Source organism: Perissodus microlepis, chromosome 16, assembly GCF_051167445.1.
Source record: "Perissodus microlepis isolate ML-2025 ecotype Zambia chromosome 16, ASM5116744v1, whole genome shotgun sequence".
Taxonomy (NCBI): domain Eukaryota; kingdom Metazoa; phylum Chordata; class Actinopteri; order Cichliformes; family Cichlidae; genus Perissodus; species Perissodus microlepis.
In genome coordinates this window covers 15,539,531-15,557,928 of record NC_140476.1, presented here as the reverse complement: position 1 = coordinate 15,557,928, position 18,398 = coordinate 15,539,531, and the positions used below count along the sequence as shown (strand labels likewise).

Sequence of the window (18,398 nt, the reverse complement as noted above, 5' to 3'; positions counted from 1 at the left end):
CTGAGATATACAGACTGCTCAAATCAACATAACTTAAATGAATAAACTGCAGAAAACCTCAATCTTTACAAGAAGATCTGATCTCCAATAGTTGATTCTGTTCATCTGGACATAGATATTTGTGGGAGAAACGTTTCGTCACTCATCCAAGTGACTTCTTCAGTCTCAGCTGACTGCAGGTTTCCCCGATCTTATAAACAGTACATTTGCATAATGACTGAAACCAGCCCACTGAAGGAACAATGGGCTGGGAGGTCAGTTCCATAATCTTAATTATGCCAGTTCTCATGACCATTGATCAACAACCACTGACCAAAACCCACTGATCAAAGACAACTGATCAATGGCCATGAGTACCATTCACAGAGAGTTGGGGAATGGCTGCAATCACAGCATTGTAAGATGGCGAAAGATGTACAGAGTATCAGAGATGGTCTTTCCCTTTTCACGTAAATGGCCTCCTTGACTCCGCGCTCAAACCAGCGTTCCTCCCTGTCAAAGATGTGTACATCCTCATCATTGAAAGAGTGTCCACTGGCCTGTAGGTGTAAATAGACTGCAGATTCCTGGCCTGACGAGGTAGTTCTGTGTTGTGCCATCCGCTTCGCCAGAGGTTGTTTGGCTTCCCCGATGTATAAATCCTGGCAATCCTCCTGGCACTTAACAGCGTACACTATGTTACTCTGTTTGTGTCGGGGGACCCGATCCTTGGGGTGGACCAATTTTTGGCGCAGCGTGTTTTGGGGTTTAAAAGCCACAGAGACCCGGTGTTTAGAAAATTCATGAGAATGTCATGAGAATTTGCATAATTAAGATTAAAGAACTGACCTCCCAGCCCATTGTTACTTCAGTGGGCTGGTTTCAGTCATTATGCAAATGTACTGTTTATAAGATTTGGGGAAACCTGCAGTCAGCTGAGACTGAAGAAGCCACTGGGATGAGTGACGAAACGTTTCTCCCACTGACAACGCTACGTCCAGATGAACAGAATCAGCTTTTGTAGATTTACTTTCCTGGATGATTGAGAATGCATCAAGAAGAAGATCTGATCTGCAGCAGACCTCTGGAAGCAGGACACATGTAGTAAAACACCTTTGTTACTTTATTACAGCTGCCAGTTTTACCCATGTGGACACATTGCAATAGAATCAGGAAAAACAAACAGGAAAACACAAAAGTACTCAAAACACATATATCAGCATCATATAAAACATTTCACTAATGCTGTTTTACTCTAAATATATTCAGCATATATAAACTGCATGTCTGGGTGAGGTATAAGAATAATCCATAGAATTTTAAGCCTAGGAAGGACAATACAATATCGCCGAGGTAAGAAAGGCTTTTTAATAAAATAAAAGTCAATCTGATTTTGTTTTTGTTAAACCAGGAACATGTCAGCTGTCTTTCTATTTATTAAAAATATTTTTGTGTCTAAGGCCAACTGTGACACAAGAGTCACAAGGCATCTCATTAAAATGAGGAAAGCTGAAGGTTGTAGAGCTGGACTCCTAGTGATGGTGTTTCCTCCTTTTATCCACCTGAAATGGACAACGAAGTGACAAAATGATACTCACAGCAGAAACACCAATAAACAAAAATGCACATTTACTGTTTAAAATCTACAGATTTTACCTCTTCTGAGCAGAACGCAAGTCTTCTTGCATTCATCTTCTGTTTCGTAACGGTTGCCATTTCCACCACAGCCTCCGTACCAGAACTGTGCACAAGCATTGGCCTGCTTGTCATAATACCAGCGTATGATATAGTCTCGGCAGGTGCCTTGGTCCAAGCTGAGGTCACAGCGGGGATCTAGACGAGGGAATGGTATGTGAGACACATGTTTACTAAAAAAAAAATGTATGTGTTAGAAGAATAGACTTAGCCCTTTCCCGACAGAGCTAACACTGATAGATTCAAGGTTTCTTAAAGTGTATAGTCAAAATTAGTTCCTGCAACAAGACATTGATCCCAAGCTCATCAGCAAAGCTACAAAAAAAAAGGCTAAAAAGAAAAGAACCAATGTCTTTTAATGGCCCAATGGAAATGAAGACCTTGACCCTCAACTGAAATGCTGTGACAGGACCTTAAAAGAGATGTATACAAATTAATTTCTGCAAATTTAACATACTGAAGCAAAACTGTAACAGTTGGGCCAAAATTCCAAAATGATGTGAGAGACTAATAAAGTTATACAGAAAACAGCTGCTTTAAGTTATTGCTACTAAACTTTTACAAGTTAGACTGCAATACTGCATAGAGTCCCCTGAAATCTTCCCTTTTCACGACTCTACTATGGAGAATTTCCATGTTCTACAACCCCACACTGCTTACAACCTTTTTTTATTAACACAGTGTATTGATTTGCTTCAGCAGGTAAAGCAGAGATATCCTGTTAAGCTATGACAAAAACCCCAGTTCATTTATCCATTTTCATTTAGTTTTTATGTTTTTCTTTCTGTGACATATCCAGTACAGGAGTGTGGTACTCACCTCCAGGCTGAACTGGAATCACCACAGGCTGTAACTGATTTGAGTTTGAGGAGTAACTTGAAGTCAGTGTTGATGAAGATGTTCCAGATACAGATGATGATGAAGATGATACAACAGTTGTTTTGGACACAGAAATTTCTCTACCAGGTGATATAAATGTTGTTTTGTTGACTCTAGACAGATGCTTGTCACCCCGCACGTGAGCCCTTAAATCTAAATCTTCACCATCATCATCCTCTGTTACCTGTGTGAAACAGCAACACAGTGTTTCAGTATTGCAATGAATACATTTACTGTAAATAACAAAGTATTATGTAATTAAAACAGTAAAGACGAGACCTGAACAGGAAGAGGATCGGCACTGATGGGCAGTGTGAAAGTGTCTCCACGGCCACGGCTGTTGGTGTGTCTTTGGTTTTGGATTTCTTCTTCATAACTGTTCCCATATCCATTGTTTCCAAAAATGTAACCATTGTTGCCATAGCTATTATAGGCATTAGTAGTCGCTCCATTATTTCCACTAACACTAAGCCCATTGTTACCATTCCGGTGTCCATTGGTAATGTGATTGTAAATAAAGGCACCATTTTCATCTTCACAGAACTGGCTGACAAGTTTGGACTCCAGTGCTGTGGAAAAATGAAAAAAAAAAGTGGGATTATTAGGCATTTTAAAACTCCTCATGATATTTAAAGTATCCGGCTTTGACTTTCACCTGTTAGCGTGTTGAAGTCATCAATGAGGTACACGTGTTCACTGTCTGGGTCTGAGGCTATAAGATTGAGTTCCTGTAAGAACTCAGCCTGGGTTGGATCAGAGGAATTGACAATTCCCAGGGTGTACATCTCAATGTTTGCAGCGTGAGCCTCCCGCACAGCTACATCAAGCTTGACAGGCTCTCGTTTGTCAGTTTGACCATCAGTGATGACGATGGCTACTTTTCTGACACCGGGGCGGGCGCTGAAGAAAGCCTCCTGAGTCGCCTTTCTAATTGCAGTGCCAGTGTAAGTGCCCTCTCCCATGTAAAGCATTTTTCTGATCGCCTGCTTGATGTCCTGCTTGCTGATGTAGCGAGCCAAGTTGAATTCTAAATGAACATCCAGACTGTAGAGGACCAGGCCAATTCTGGTGGCGTTGCGTCCAACTGTGGTCCGATCCACTAACCTCGTGACGAAATCTTTGATGATCTCAAAGTTCTCAGGCCCAACACTCTCTGAGCTGTCAATGACAAAGACAAGTTCCATTGGCCTTTCCTTGCATTTGATGCCACATCCTGAAAAGGTATAAAGTGCAGTTAGTACATGACTGCTTTATTGCACATGTGCAGTTTATGGGCAGAGGCAGACCATCAGTGGCTACTCATACTGGCACAATCTGCAATAACAATAAACCCTCTTAAACCTAGGAGTGTTGCTTCTGCAGCTGGTTGCTATGATGGCACCTGCAGTTCTTCCAGTGGCCACTTGAGGCTGGCTCCATAACTGAGTCAGTCCCTACAGACTCAAATTTCAAAATAACCAACTTTACAACAAAAATATGCATGTTGACAGTCTGGTACAAACAGAATTTTGGTCTTTAAAGCTAACTTTCCTCTTTTAGCTATTAAAATGATAAACAAGCTAGGGTCAGGAAACTTTGTGACAATTAGGTGTCGACTAGGCCACTAGCTAGTTCTTGCCTCAGCTAATACAAGTTCTCGTGGATTTGCAGTGTCAGTGGAATATTTTTATTCCAATTTATTCTGAAGATACCATGGCTAATTATAGTTTTTAATTTACTAAAACCCTGTTTAAGAAGTCTTCACTCCAGGTTTTGCGAGTGAAATTCTAGCATTGTTAAGCACTGCAGTCTTTCCATGCACTTTGCTTACTAAACATAATAGTATTAATTAACACCTCAGCACTTTAACCTGTCATCAAAACATTTTAATTTCTTGTTCAAAACATCCATAGATGTTTGACTAAGTTTAAACTAGAGGGGCACATACTGAGCACATCCTCCATCAGTGCCAATGTCAGTGCTCCGTGTTGCATTGTAAAGGCATTTAAAGACTGTGGTTTAGAATGCAGACATTCAAAAATACAGACAAACAAATGGCATAATCATATATTTTTTGGCAGCTGCTTTGGAAAACTAATAAAATACCAGCATGACAGTAATGAATTCAAAGCTCCTCTGCACACAGATTTAAAAGATTTAATTGCAGATTTTACTTTGCCACATTGTCCGTTTCTACACAATTGTTTATTAATCATTATTAAAATAGACTAGGCTCAATCTTACCACAGATTTCTTTGATCAGCTTAATAATTTCTTCTCTCTGAAAAATATGGAAAACATATGTCAGTGGAAAATCTTTTTACTTTTTTGAATGGCCCAAAAAAATGTTGAATTACTGAACTCACTGTGAGGCTTGGTTCTCCCTTTTCTCCAGGCCTTCCCTGTAATTTGAAAAAGGATGAAAAACAACATTCACGTTTCAGTTTTGTGCTGTTAAAAACACATATATGAGTAATTAATTTTGTCATTGTTATTTTGGTCTATTTTACCATTTCACCAGGGACTCCAGGATCTCCAAAGTCTCCTTTTGTACCCTTTATCCCCCTCTCACCCTGTAGTCCACGATCACCCTATCATAACAGAAGAATAAATTATCAGTCAGAGACCAAGTAATCCGACATCAATAAAATATTTGAAAGAAGCATGTAAATTCATCACTTTTTCTCCAGGAGGCCCATCTCCCCGAGGCCCTCTAGGCCCAGTCATGCCTTGCGATCCTGGCTCACCCTGAAATTAGACTGTGTTATTCACTGAATCATACAGAAGAGATCCAAACTCAAGAAAGGTCATAAATTATTTTTGTGTTTATCCTGCGGCCGGTTTGCCAGGCAGTTCACTTGTGAAACATGTCAGCACCAATAAAATGCTGCTTCACTCTTTCATATACAAAAATGAATGAATGAATATACAAAACATATAAAAAACTTACCTTTGGACCTTGAATACCTTCTCCTGGAGGTCCAGTTGGGCCTGGAGGACCTGGCCTTCCAACATTGCCCTTAACACACAGAATTTCAAGTCTATTAATGAATCCATATTCTACACAAAGCAGCACATACATTAAATATGTTAAAAATACAACTTTCAACATTATAATTTGTCAACATTAGAATTAGCATGTAGAATTAAAAACAATTAGATCAAACTGTAATCGCTCTTACTAGTGGTCCCTGTAAGCCTTCTCCTGGCGGACCAGGCAAACCTGGCAATCCTCTAAACCCAATGTCTCCCTGAAAAAGACATGATAGTATAAAACAGGCATCGTTATACATATCAAACCCTCCTCCCAAAAAACAGCGATGCAAAAACTATAATAACAGACTAACTAGATTATCCCAGAATCACGTAGCATGTAGGTACAAACCTTAGGTCCAGGAAATCCCACTCCTTCTGGGCCGGGCTCACCTGGTAGTCCTGGCTGGCCTGGAGGACCCTGGATAAAGTACAGAGATTATTCCAGTTTTAGCAACCTTGCACAACATTAACTAATTACAGAGTTGCAGGAAAAACTTTTAGAAATTTGTCATGTCTTGGCAGTTGATACCAACCATAGGGCCAGGGATGCCTTGGCCTTTTGGGCCAGCAGGACCTGGTGAACCTGGATAGCCGCGATCACCCTGGTACAACAAATTCAACAATGAGGCCCAAACCTTTGTGTTTTAATCAGTGTGTCTAATAAATTAGGACTGCATTCACCTTTGGACCAGGTAGTCCATGGCCTGTTTCTCCAATAGGACCAGGTGGGCCAGCGGGACCAATATCACCCTGAACACGAGACAGTTAAGTCTGACTACAGCAACAGTTTTTTGATGCATTATGTTGCATCAGACTACACTGGTGGATGCTTACCAAGATCAGTGTAAAGAGAAAATGTATTTACCTTTGCACCTGCTATGGACCGTCCCGGCTGCCCTGGCATGCCCTGCTGGCCTGGTATCCCGCGTTCACCCTGGAAGGAAATTGTTGAGCAACTTAAGATCCTATTCACACGTCTTTATTTTAACAACAAGTGTGCTGCCAACAACTGGTAGAAGACTCATTTTTTTGGCTTCGTTCAAAGTTTGGGTTAATGTGTATACACTATCACGGACGCTTTGTACCACAGTAAGATATTATCATCATGTTCTGTGAAATTCTTACTTTTGGTCCAGATGGTCCTGAGACCCCAGGAGGTCCATGTAACCCACGGATGCCCCTAACACCCTGGTCGCCCTGGGAGTGAATACCAAATATATTTTGTGAGTAGCATTAAGAAAACTGTGTGATACACAAGACTACTGAATTATAAACATACCTTCTCGCCTTGAGTGCCAACTCCTTGTGGCCCCTCAGAACCTCTTAAACCAGGCAAACCAGGCTCACCCTAAAAGAACGAATGGGTTTATTCAATAAATAATAAGACTTTTTTTCATAACCATTGTTAAAATGATCAGTCAGATACTGCTTTACCTTCTGCCCTGGAGCTCCATCTTCTCCTGGCAGACCAGGCAGGCCACTCACTCCTGCCGCTCCAGGTTCTCCCTGTAGCAGCAGAATGTTTTCACATTCAGCTTTTGCTGTATTCAGTACTGTTTTATGCTGCTAGACCAGGATTAGCCTGACACACTTTGTTCAGGAAATGTCTTATCTTACCTTTGGCCCAGGTTCACCAACACCTGTCTCTCCTGGAGCTCCATGCTCTCCTGGTAAACCTTGGTCTCCCTTTGAAGAGAAGTCATATTCTAGTCATATCCTACCACGTTTAATTAAACTTAAATCTGAAAACGTAATATTTCAGATTTAATAATAATTCTAAATTTGAAATATTTTACGTTTTATTTTATTCATTTGTAGTAGTTTTAATTGTCTGCTGTCTCTGTTTGATAACTATGGCAAGCAGCTAAATTATTTTGTCCTGATATAACAGGACAGGGTAAAGTTAGTTCTAGACTGACCGGGAATCAAGTTCTTATCTTGTCTGCGTGACTAAAGTAAACAAGTAAACCTGAATAATCTGAATATGCATCTTAAGGGTTTTTTAACAAACCTTGGGCCCAGGTAGACCTTCTCCTGGAAGACCTCTGACTCCTGGAGGGCCTCTTGGTCCTTCATTTCCCTGTACAATAATAATAATGATTCGAGGGTTATTTTAATGTGTGGTGCTACTGCATTCCAATTTCTCAGCATATGTGTCAGAACAAATAAAGGCAATCAAATAGCATTTAGATAAAGATGTCGTCCTGACCTTTTCTCCCTGTATGCCCACTGCTATTGGTCCAGTTGGCCCTGGCAATCCTGGTTGGCCCAGTTCTCCCTGGGAATAAACCATCATAATCATAAATACTTACTGTTAACATTCATGTGTTCACCCAGTGTTAGCTGTAGAAGAGAGGGTGAATGGATCCCTTTCCTCTTTTGTGATCCCTGAGATTTTTTTGTGCACTTTGCATTAAATTTGTGTCCTTTTGGTTTCCCTTTCATTAATAAAGATTTAAAGTTGATTTTGATTTCAGGGAATCACTATTGTTGCACAAAAGTATGCAGGCCCAGTCTCAGCCTCCCGGTGGGTTTTAGTTTGTTCCTGAAAATGCTAGAATTAGTATTATAGTGTATAGGAAACTCATATCGTGAGAAAGACTGTAAAGATCAACAGCAATGCAAACAAAAACTCATTTTTATTTTATAGATTACACTTCATCATATCCTGTACACACATACAGAATATGGTTATGTACAGTAAGTTCCCAGACTCATTTTATCTTCATATACTGTATTTTCACATTTGTTGTGTTTATCAACCTTTTTTCAGGTTAATAAATGTTTTAACTCACAAGCAGCCAATGAAAGATTGTGTTATAGCAAGTGTTATAGCTACCTAATCATATAGTATATAGTGCAGCCCTGCTGTATGCACTACCGTTAACATTCCCACAGTAACCAGATGTTTAATCTAACGGACTCCTGTATTTTGCCTCACTCAGTCACAACATTTTTATAATTGTAGCCTAAAGGACTTCTGGAGTTTCCCCTAGTGGATTTCATTAGAGTCTTTGTTGTGAACAGTCTTTGTTGTTGCACTGAATTTTCTTAATTAACTTCATTTACAACCCACCTTTTCTCCTTTGATGCCTACACCCTGCTGTCCCTGCGGTCCCCTGGGCCCTGGCAGCCCTCGATCCCCCTGTAGACCAAAATCAGGTTAACTCCATTAGTCAAGATTGGGTCACAGCCAAATCACACTGTTTCAGTAAAGCATGGCAGGAGGGCATGTTTGCTCCTGTTGCTGAGTGATTCACAATGATCCCATGACCCAGGAATGACATGTTTTTGTTTGTTTGTCTTTCTGACAATTTTTGAGTGTACAATATTTTTATCTATACTAGTGTTTGTTCATTTAAAAAATCTGAATGGAGAGGAGGTTTTTTTCTCAATAGGATGGTATAGTAAAAAGTATAATCACCAGAAAGTCTGAAAGCGATTAAAAACATATAACTGCTTCAGGACATTTCAGTGTTAATTCCCTCAACAAATAAAACTGCTTTTAGAATTCTTTACACAGAAACTTCAACAACTTTATAAAGAGAGTGTTGCTAACATTATTTTAGGTTTTTACTCTTACTCGGTTATTATACTGTTTTTACTTCGCTGTGGTTAGGTTGTTTTCTTTGCTGCTACACAGTAAGACCTGCTGTCATTAGTATTAACATGTCTTGCTAAGCCCTTGGTTGAATCCCAGCTATCTCTATTTGAATGAGACATCTGCTGTGTGTTTTAAAATGCAGCATGTGGCAGCATGGGGAAAACATAGTTTTTAGGCTTAACAACAGAGTGTGTATACACGCTTGAGTGAACGCCTGTATTGTGAGTCAGTGAGCTGGAACAGAGGCTGATTTTGACAGATGTGTATCAACTAGTTACCTGAGACTGAATCATACACTCTTTGTTTCTTTTAGTAATGCTCGCTGAGGAGCTTATTTAATCACAATTTATGTCTTTGTAACCTTCAGATACAGCAAATGATTCATGGAATATTTACTGTAATAGATTTTGAAGTTGGTAATGATGAAAGTAGTTAGTTTAAAGATCATTATAATGAAGGCAGATTATCTGCAGCACTCATTTTGTCTAGTAGTGTGAGATCAGAGGTGTGTTTTCAGTGCCGTGATATAGAGGTGAAGCACTCTCAGATTAATTCAGATCAATATTTTTGCCATATTTCTTATGGTTTCAAAATAGTGTTTTCCTCCTCTATTTGCAAGATTATGCAAAACTACCAGTGTCACATTTATCAAAAATTGGGGAGAAGTGGAGCATAACCTATTAAAATTGGCTTTGGTTCAGGTTTGTTTTTCCTCCAAAATCTGCGATTAATAAATTATATCTTATCTTAAATGCAATGTAGGACATTTGCCTTGGTGGAGGATACACTTATAATGCTTAATATTTTTTTCAAAAATATCTTTTGCCTTTTACTCGCCTGCCTCTTAAACACAACGCCGAATTTTTTATTCTCTAATGATAGATTTAAAGAAATACCTTTGGCCCAGGAAACCCTTCACCTTGGGGTCCTTTTTCCCCTTGAACACCTTGTGGTCCTTGAGGTCCCTGTAAAGATAATCAGCGTACAATATAGCTAGCTGTAAGTCAAAATACAGACTTTTTTCAGAGAGCAGATCTCCCACTAACACCAACACTGACTCTGATGCTTCTGAACTTACAGGAAGGCCGTGTTCACCCACTCCTGGAGGACCAGGAGGACCTGGTCTGCCCTGGAATCCCATGTCACCCTGAAGAGAAATATTAGCGCAAATTAGTCACCCAAACACAATCACGACGATCAATATTCAGAGGACAGTTCATAACATGACTTACTTTTGGTCCAGGAAGCCCAATACCAGTCTCCCCTTGAATTCCTGGAGGGCCGGATGGGCCCCGTTCACCCTGTATTCACAAACATATTATTTAAACAACTGTATGTTGGACTTGGAAGCATTAGCATATAGAAGTACTGAACGACAATGTTTATATCACTCATCTTTTGTTACCACTTAATTGAAACCTTTAGTAGCTTGTTTTCATTGTATGAAAAAGATGGAAAAAGGACTGAAATGTTTTATTTTTTCCTGTGTATAAGGTTAAGAAGGTTCAAAGGTCATTACTACATCAAAGGTGAATCTCAAAGTTGGGGTAATGGTAGCTGTTATCTAAAGATAAGAAGAATAAGCTCAAAATCATGTAATCACTTAGACTGTTTAATAAAGTCTCTGTCTACAGTTTTAACCTGAACTGATACAAGGAATTAATACAAAGACTTGTCTTACAGCTACTCGACTTGCTTGTGTGCTTGCACAAATTGCACAGGGACCACCAAGACTCCTTGTAATCTTTCCAAATGCCTACAGGTCCTCACATGGTGAGACACTGAGCATACACAGACTTTCCATGTGTGTTATTAAGTGCAAGCCTTGTTGGAAAAGCTGAAGATGGTGTGGGCACCCCATAATCTGTATTGGGAGAGCCTAGAGTGAGACTTTTTCATTATGTTTTTTTCCCTGAGCTCCTGAATGGAAGTAATGATGGGGAAGACATTGGCTCATTGCCAAGTCTTCACGCAGGGGTCTATTAGAAGACAACCGACTTCTTATAGAGTTATTACCGAGGTAGAAAAACTCTAACCTCTTGTTTATACTCAACATAAAAGGAAATGCAAAGGTCACAGCAGATGTGCATGGTAGGATAAGTAAAAGTTGTCAGAAAGTGGCAGACCTGCTTTCCCTGGGGGCCCTCAGGTCCCCTGTCTCCATGCGGTCCTGGTAAACCCTGGATAAGAACAGCATACGGTGACTGATCATCACTTGAAATATCACAATATTGTGGGTGTGCAGTTCAAATCACTTCAAATGTTGACACAAACATTTGAACTGTTTAGTAAATGGAGCAAAAAAACAACGTTACTAAATGCTAATTGCTAAAGTGCATAACAAAACAAATTCAAAGGTAATAATCCAAAAGAATGCAGGACATGAAATGGTTAAGCACCAGAAAAAAGAAACTGACAGGATTTCAAATGAAGCTTATGTGTAAGTTTAATAAGGAAAATCTGTAATCACTCATCTGCCTGCTTCCCTGTCCCTATCTCTGCTGAACCTGGTCACTCACAGCTCTATCCAAATCTCCATCTTCATCTTCGCCGGCACCAGTGTCTAGACTCCAGGAGATCCTGTCTTAATTCCTATCACTGCAGGCATTCTGTTACGATGTGTTATCATTAACTAATTGCCAAATAGCTCAACTAAATGCTATATTTCAATAAATCATCAATAATTCCTAATGGTCTATCCTTTTTAAAACACACAAAGCATCATTTACAAAACAAGACACAAGTGAAAAAAAGCTCAGGTGTGAAAAATCAACCACACCACAAACCTGTGATACCAGATGATCACAGGGAAACAAAAGCAGCAAGTACAAACAAAACAACACACAAAAAATGATGCTTCATGATAAAATTAGGGAAAAAAACAAACAAACAGGTAACACTAAGGCATGAAAGCTACTACTGAACAAGATGACAAAGACAGGAGAAAATAAGAGTTGCAACTAAAAACTGATGAAAAACAGTGATGAAGACAGTACCCACTGATTCTGAGGTATAACACTTTGCTGCTCTGTTTTGTCTGCTTATTAAATTGCTTATTAAATGTATGTTAAGACACATGAGTTCATACTAACCTGCAGGCCTCGGGGTCCTCTTTCTCCTATTGACCCCTCAGGACCCTGAAACACATTAAACAACCATAGGAAAAAGGCCATAAACCCAATTACCATATACACAATTAGTAAAATCCATTAAATTGAAAATGTTATTTGGCATGTTTAATACCAAGAGCAATGTCATACCCTGTCTCCTTTGATTCCTGGAGTGCCACATTCACCCCTCTCACCCTGCGCAGAAATTACAAAAACAGTTCAGGCTTCAATTCACTCCAAAACATCCCACCACTGTTACTAATCTAAATTTCATACCTTATCTCCTCTGTAACCTGGTTTTCCCTGCAAATAAAAATGATTGAGACGCCATGTGTGAACAAGCTTCAGAAACAATGAAGATGTTGATCACAAATAGTGTCATTTACCTCTGGACCCTCTCGCCCGGGTACTCCACTTAATCCTGCTTCACCCTTAGGTGGGATTAGAAACAGGTTTAGAAACAAAAATGGATACTTGTACATTATTAGTGTGTTAAAGCAATTCAGATAATAATTCTGAAATAATTTAGAAAGACCTCATAGTCACTATATTTAATGGAAGCCAGTAAATAAAAGTTAAGTTTAAGAAAGACAACACAGACATTTCACAGTTTCAATGTAAATCAATACTAGCATGTAAAGCAATGTTGGAAAGATGTAAATGTAGTTCTTAAACATTTTAATTACAAAATAGCTCTTAATTACAAGACGTAAACATGGGTTGAAAGCTCTGCAAGCATTTATAGTCATGGAAAAAATGTCTACTATTATACAAAATGCATGTTTATCATCATAGGCACTAAAGTTACCCTTACGAACCTAATTTCTTACCTGGTGTCACCAGTATATTAGAGGTAAGGAAGAGCAACAGCACAATAGTGATACACGTATTTTTAAATACAAGGTAATATGAATATGAGGAAAATAAAATGGGACCTAATATTGAACCTTGTGGTACTCCACTGGACACAAGCGAAGAAGTGAATTAAAAGCACGAGTTTTGTAAGTTCAGGGAAGCCTAACGTCTTTTTGCAAAAGATGGAAGTATTAAGTAACTCATGAAAATTTCTGCAAGCTAAGAGCTTAACATTCAGAGCAGTCCACATATCCATCAAAGGGCACAGACCTTTTGCCCTTTAGGCCCCGGGGCTCCATCATCACCAGGGCGACCTTTCTTTCCCTGGAAAATGCAACAAAATCAAGATAGAGATTTGATCATTTGTTTTGTAAATTTTGCATTCTTGTTGCTGTGCACAAAATGACTTCAGCAGAGAACACTATGACCTTTAACCTCAACCAAGTCTTTGCCGAGTAACCGTGTGGAAAAAGGTCAGGGACCTTTCTGACAGATCTGTATGATCGCTGAAGCTATGTAACATGAAACATCTTGTCCACATGGCCAGAAGTCATTGTTTTGAGCTGCACCTGGATAGTGTGTGTCAGTTACTATTCACCAATAATTTTACCAATAAGAGCAATTATGGGAACCTCTTAGTCTGAGTGTAAGAATGTGAAGAATCTCTCTGTGGTGAAAGCACCCGGTCTCACAATAGTTGTCAGTCAGTAATATGACTGTCTGCCGATAACTTGACCACGTTATCTGAGCAGGAGAAGGGCTTAAACTAAAGTTGTTATGAGTAAAATATGTGAGTATGTGTGTAGAACAGCTCAGATCATCTTGTGTAAGTATTCTTCTATCCTCGTCCCATTGACCGTGGCAAGATTAGTGAGATTTACTATGGCCAAAGAATCAGTTTTACAGGGAGCTCTAAATGTGATGCTTCTGTCTTCCATGGGTCACATCCGATGTCACATTAGTATAATAACTGGATGAGGGTAAATAAATATATTTCTCTTCAAATAGAAGATGAAAGTCTCTGGTCCTTTTTCATTAATCTTCTTTAAGATGGTGGGATTGAACCACCCATCCTCTTTGTTTGTGCAAATGCCTCTAAGCTGCATTTAAAAAGCAAGCAATTATCCCGTCTGAACAAAAACGACACAGCAATCATAACTAAAATATCAGGTTCGTATAAAATGTTTCTGAAATCCTTCTCACTGAAAACTCATTGCTTATGGTGTATTTTCATACTTACTGCAGGCCCACTGGGTCCTCTCTCTCCTTTGTCACAAGCACATCTCTGAGCCACTGGGCACTTCAAAGAGCAGAGATACGATTATTAAACTGTGATAAAAGCCATTTTTTAACAGTCAATTAAATTAAATAATTTAGCTACTTAATGACATTTTATTGAATATCAAATATCTACAGTTAGTGTGAGTTAATATTTGTAACTTGTACTTACATCTTCATCAGCTAAGCCAATCTGCAAAGAAAATAGAAATGGACTTGTTGTCAGTTGTACAAACATACTTCAGACACTTATTAGGTTTCTTCTGTTATTGCCAAGATGTGTTGTCTTGATTCAGCATAACTTACGTGTCTACATGCATTGGTTTTGATAAAAATTTAGGAAATAATGAGATTTTGGTATACAAATCTTAACTTTGCATTATCTATTAACTTTTAAAGTCCTTTAAAATACTGAGTTACAATGAGTGAATGAGTGTGTGTAATAAATAAAGTGGTCAGATGCAATGGAAATGAATATATGCACGTCATGTATTATTCCACAGGAAATCTAACCGCCTTAACCCAATTATTAATTTTAATTGTTAAGGCAGTTTAATATCAACAGTAATACAATTAGAGATTACCAGACGGAAAAGAAAATCCTGGGGGCTTTTCTTTTGTGTGTCTTTTTAAAGGTTCGGGAGAAAGGCATAAATCCATAACGGACAAGATTACATGAAGCTTGCATATCAATGTACCAACTCCCATTCAAAGCAAATACATCACTTTTCTTTTTTGTTTTGTCTACTGAGAGATGAGCTTTAATACTAAATACTCACAATTTCAGTGGAGATTTTTTCGACTATGTTATTATCCTGTAAATTACGGAGAAAGACAGAAGCAGGGGAGCTGGCAAGGAGGCGGAGCTTAGCAACATTGGCCGGCTCATTGGCTGCTCGGGTGATGCCCAAAGTGAAGAACTTGATGCCCTGGTTTTTGGCTTCAGCAACAGCAGAGAAAATGTCAGGGTTCCTTGGGTGGGAAACACCATCTGTAAGCAGCACTGCTACTTTGATGCTGTGGGGGCTGGATTCTTCCAGGTAAATCTTGGTCATGTTGGTGATGGCGTACGTGGTGTAGGTGCCATGCCCAATGTAGACTATTGGGGCTATTTGGGTCTTGAAATTCTCTGCTCCTCTCCAATCTCTGAAGGTCTGCTCTGTGATAACGTGGCTGCTGTACTGCAGCAGAGCAACTCTCAAACTCAAGCTGCGTCCAGTCTGCAGCCGGACACCTTGGAGTCTGTCCACCATGTTCATGGCAAACTGCTTTTCATCCTCATGATTGTCTTTTGCACTCTCAGAGCTGTCCAACAGGAAGGCAAGTTCCAGGCTACAGTCTTCATCAAGGATGGCTGTGACCACACAGAACAAGTTATCTGATTAACTGATTGACTGCATCTCAATCAACTTGATGAGAAAATGCTGCAATTTTTGTAACAAATCCAAAAATTTATATTGAGAAGATGTAAAAATTTTGCAAAATCAGTTGGGGTTATGAATTTGTGTTTCTTATTTTGTTGAAATATACTGCTTAAGTTTTGAGAATGAAGAAATATTAATGTATCACTTTAAAAACTGTCTTCCTTATTCATTTATTTCTTACCTTGATCGTTGTAGATATTTGCAGCACGAGGTTTGGCTCCAGAATTCTTGATGGTTTTCCTCGCTTGGTAAAAGTCTTGGGCCCATATGCTGGAAAGTGCTGTGGCCAGCAGCAGTGGTGTAAGAAACATCCTTGCCCCTTAGAGAATACAGCAACAACAAATTAAAGTCAAAATTACACTCTACAAAAGAGGTCTTCACATCAAATCAGAGTGTAGCAGGTTGTTTTTTGGAGAAATCAAACTCTTAAATGTGACATTTAGAAAGGTAGTAGATCTTTAAAAGTATTAAACATTGACTTACAAGCCAGCTTCCTGTGCAATTGCTGCAGTCAGTCCTATTTTCGGAGTCGTGAAAAATGCAGAATTAAAAAAGGCAGCAGGGTGGGCAGAGGACCAGCAGAGGACAACTAGCACAGTGGGTTGCACTTCATTGATTGTGAAGCAGCAGTAGTGTCAGTTCTGCTGGGAGAAGAGACTAAGAGACCCTCAGACATTCACTCCTCCTTTATAAGGAGGCACCGACAGACCAGATCCAATGGAGCAAGGCCAACACTCCTGCGCTTGCCTGAGGCAAAGAGATTGCTGAGATATGTTTGAAAGAGTGAAGCAATGTAGTGCATGTTTGGTGAACTTGGTATTTTAATGACTACAAATTGAACTACAGAATAACACAGAATTATATTCATCATGTTAAGTAATGGACTGAAATCATTATAGTTACAGAGTTTCATTAGCTGCATTTAGATTCTTCTATAATCATTAATGTCATTAAACTCACTATAGTAAAATAGCATTATGTTAGATACTTAATTTTTTGCATTTGCAGTGAGCTCGTAAAATTGGAATGGTTTTGGTGATGTTTTTGTAACACTGGTGCTAAAATTAAATTCCATAAGGGTGTGGAAGTTTCAAAATTTAAAGGCTCTAAAGGCAAATTCCTCGTCACCTTCGGTCTCACCCAGGTCAACTGGGGCTTTGAAATGACCATAACAGTGCTGCCTGTGGAAAAAAGGGTTAAAAGGTCCAAGATTTATGTTCGCTTTTAAATGCCAAGCAATGGAAACCAGTGAAGAGGTGCAAAAAGGTGGCAATCAAATAGAATTTTGATCCAAGTATTCTCCACAAAGAAAGATAGATAGATAGATTCAGAAGCTTCAAATAAAGCTTAAAACCTCCAAGTGAGTGACAGGCACTTCAATTTTCAGAAATTAAATAAAAGGAAACTGCAGGTGGTATTTCACCTTCCACACCCTGAAATATGACCTTATGATATTGCAGAAGCAGAGGTGACCTTTCATTGTGCTCCTGGTGTGGTTTAGAGATGAGGACGGTTCTTGAGGATTCACAGAGCATTCTGCCTGCTGTGCTTAAAGTGAAGAGGCTCTGTATTACAGACCTGCAGGCTAGGAGTAATTAGAGGAGACTTTCTGACACAAAGGAATGCAACACTGAATGATGGTTTGGAAAAAACACACACACTGCATCTTTGGATTATGACAAATGACAGCCTATCAGTATACTTCGTATGTAGGGTGTATGACTGTAAAGTTCAGGTGTGGTCAAAATGGGTTACAAAGAATTCGGTCGATATTTCTGATCTGCAACTGCTTATCCAATGAATGTCACCAAATGGCCTGGCGAGAAAGGAAGGGTGCACCCTGGATATGTTTGCCTGTCTGTTAAAGGGCTCACTGAGAAAGACAACTATTCACTTTCATATTCACATGTACCACCAATGTAAAATCATCAGTTAACCTAAACTTGTTGACCAGATGTGCAAAGGAAGAGCACCCAAAGTCCAAATGGAAAGGTCCGAAACAAAACTTTTTTTTTTACCAGAACCAAAAATTTTTTTTGAGTCAAGATTTTCCCAGAGGTCTGAATTTTCTTGAGTAAATCTAAATTCCATCCATCCATCCATCCATTCTCTGCCGCTTATTCTTTTTCAGTGTCGCAGGGGGGCTGGAGCCTATCCCAGCTGTCTTGTGGCGAGAGATAGGGTACACCCTGGAGAGGTCGCCAGTCTGTCGCAGGGCTAATACATTTAAAATTTAATTTCAAATAATTCCAAACTTTTGAACTTATAGATGGCATAAAAATTCCAACTTATTTTCATTGGCAGAAACAAGTTCCACATTTCGCAGCACTGTCATATGTTCAGTCTCGGCTGTTGGCTTTATAAAGCATCTCTGCATCACACAGTGTGTTTTTATAAGCTGTAAAATTAGTTATATGCATTACTACTACAGTATCTCTTGCAAAATACACTATCCCAACCTATGTATGCAAGCACAATCTGACCTGAAGAGTTGTAGGGGCCATCTTCGCCTTCAGTTAATAGGCAAAGACAGACATTAAAGCCAGACATAAAGGCAGG

General features: G+C 39.3%; 1 protein-coding gene across 1 annotated transcript; it reads right to left on the bottom strand.

The window, feature by feature from the left end:
• Positions 1-965: 965 nt before the first annotated feature.
• Positions 966-17,147, bottom strand: col28a2a (collagen, type XXVIII, alpha 2a). The gene is made up of 36 exons (XM_084908705.1): positions 16,323-17,147; positions 16,021-16,158; positions 15,195-15,769; positions 14,588-14,608; positions 14,378-14,437; positions 13,408-13,461; positions 12,669-12,713; positions 12,559-12,585; positions 12,433-12,477; positions 12,265-12,309; positions 11,299-11,352; positions 10,405-10,473; positions 10,251-10,319; positions 10,069-10,137; positions 8,645-8,713; positions 7,778-7,846; positions 7,580-7,648; positions 7,186-7,254; positions 7,003-7,074; positions 6,848-6,916; positions 6,694-6,765; positions 6,434-6,502; positions 6,250-6,318; positions 6,102-6,170; positions 5,918-5,986; positions 5,715-5,783; positions 5,483-5,551; positions 5,212-5,280; positions 5,043-5,123; positions 4,899-4,934; positions 4,777-4,813; positions 3,209-3,766; positions 2,833-3,122; positions 2,494-2,737; positions 1,636-1,812; positions 966-1,541 (listed from the first exon to the last, which is right to left on the bottom strand). Exons 2-36 carry the CDS (start codon positions 16,148-16,150, stop codon positions 1,534-1,536), a joined length of 3,666 nt encoding a protein of 1,221 aa, XP_084764831.1. The 5' UTR covers positions 16,151-16,158; positions 16,323-17,147; the 3' UTR covers positions 966-1,533.
• Between the last annotated feature and the right edge of the window lie 1,251 nt (positions 17,148-18,398).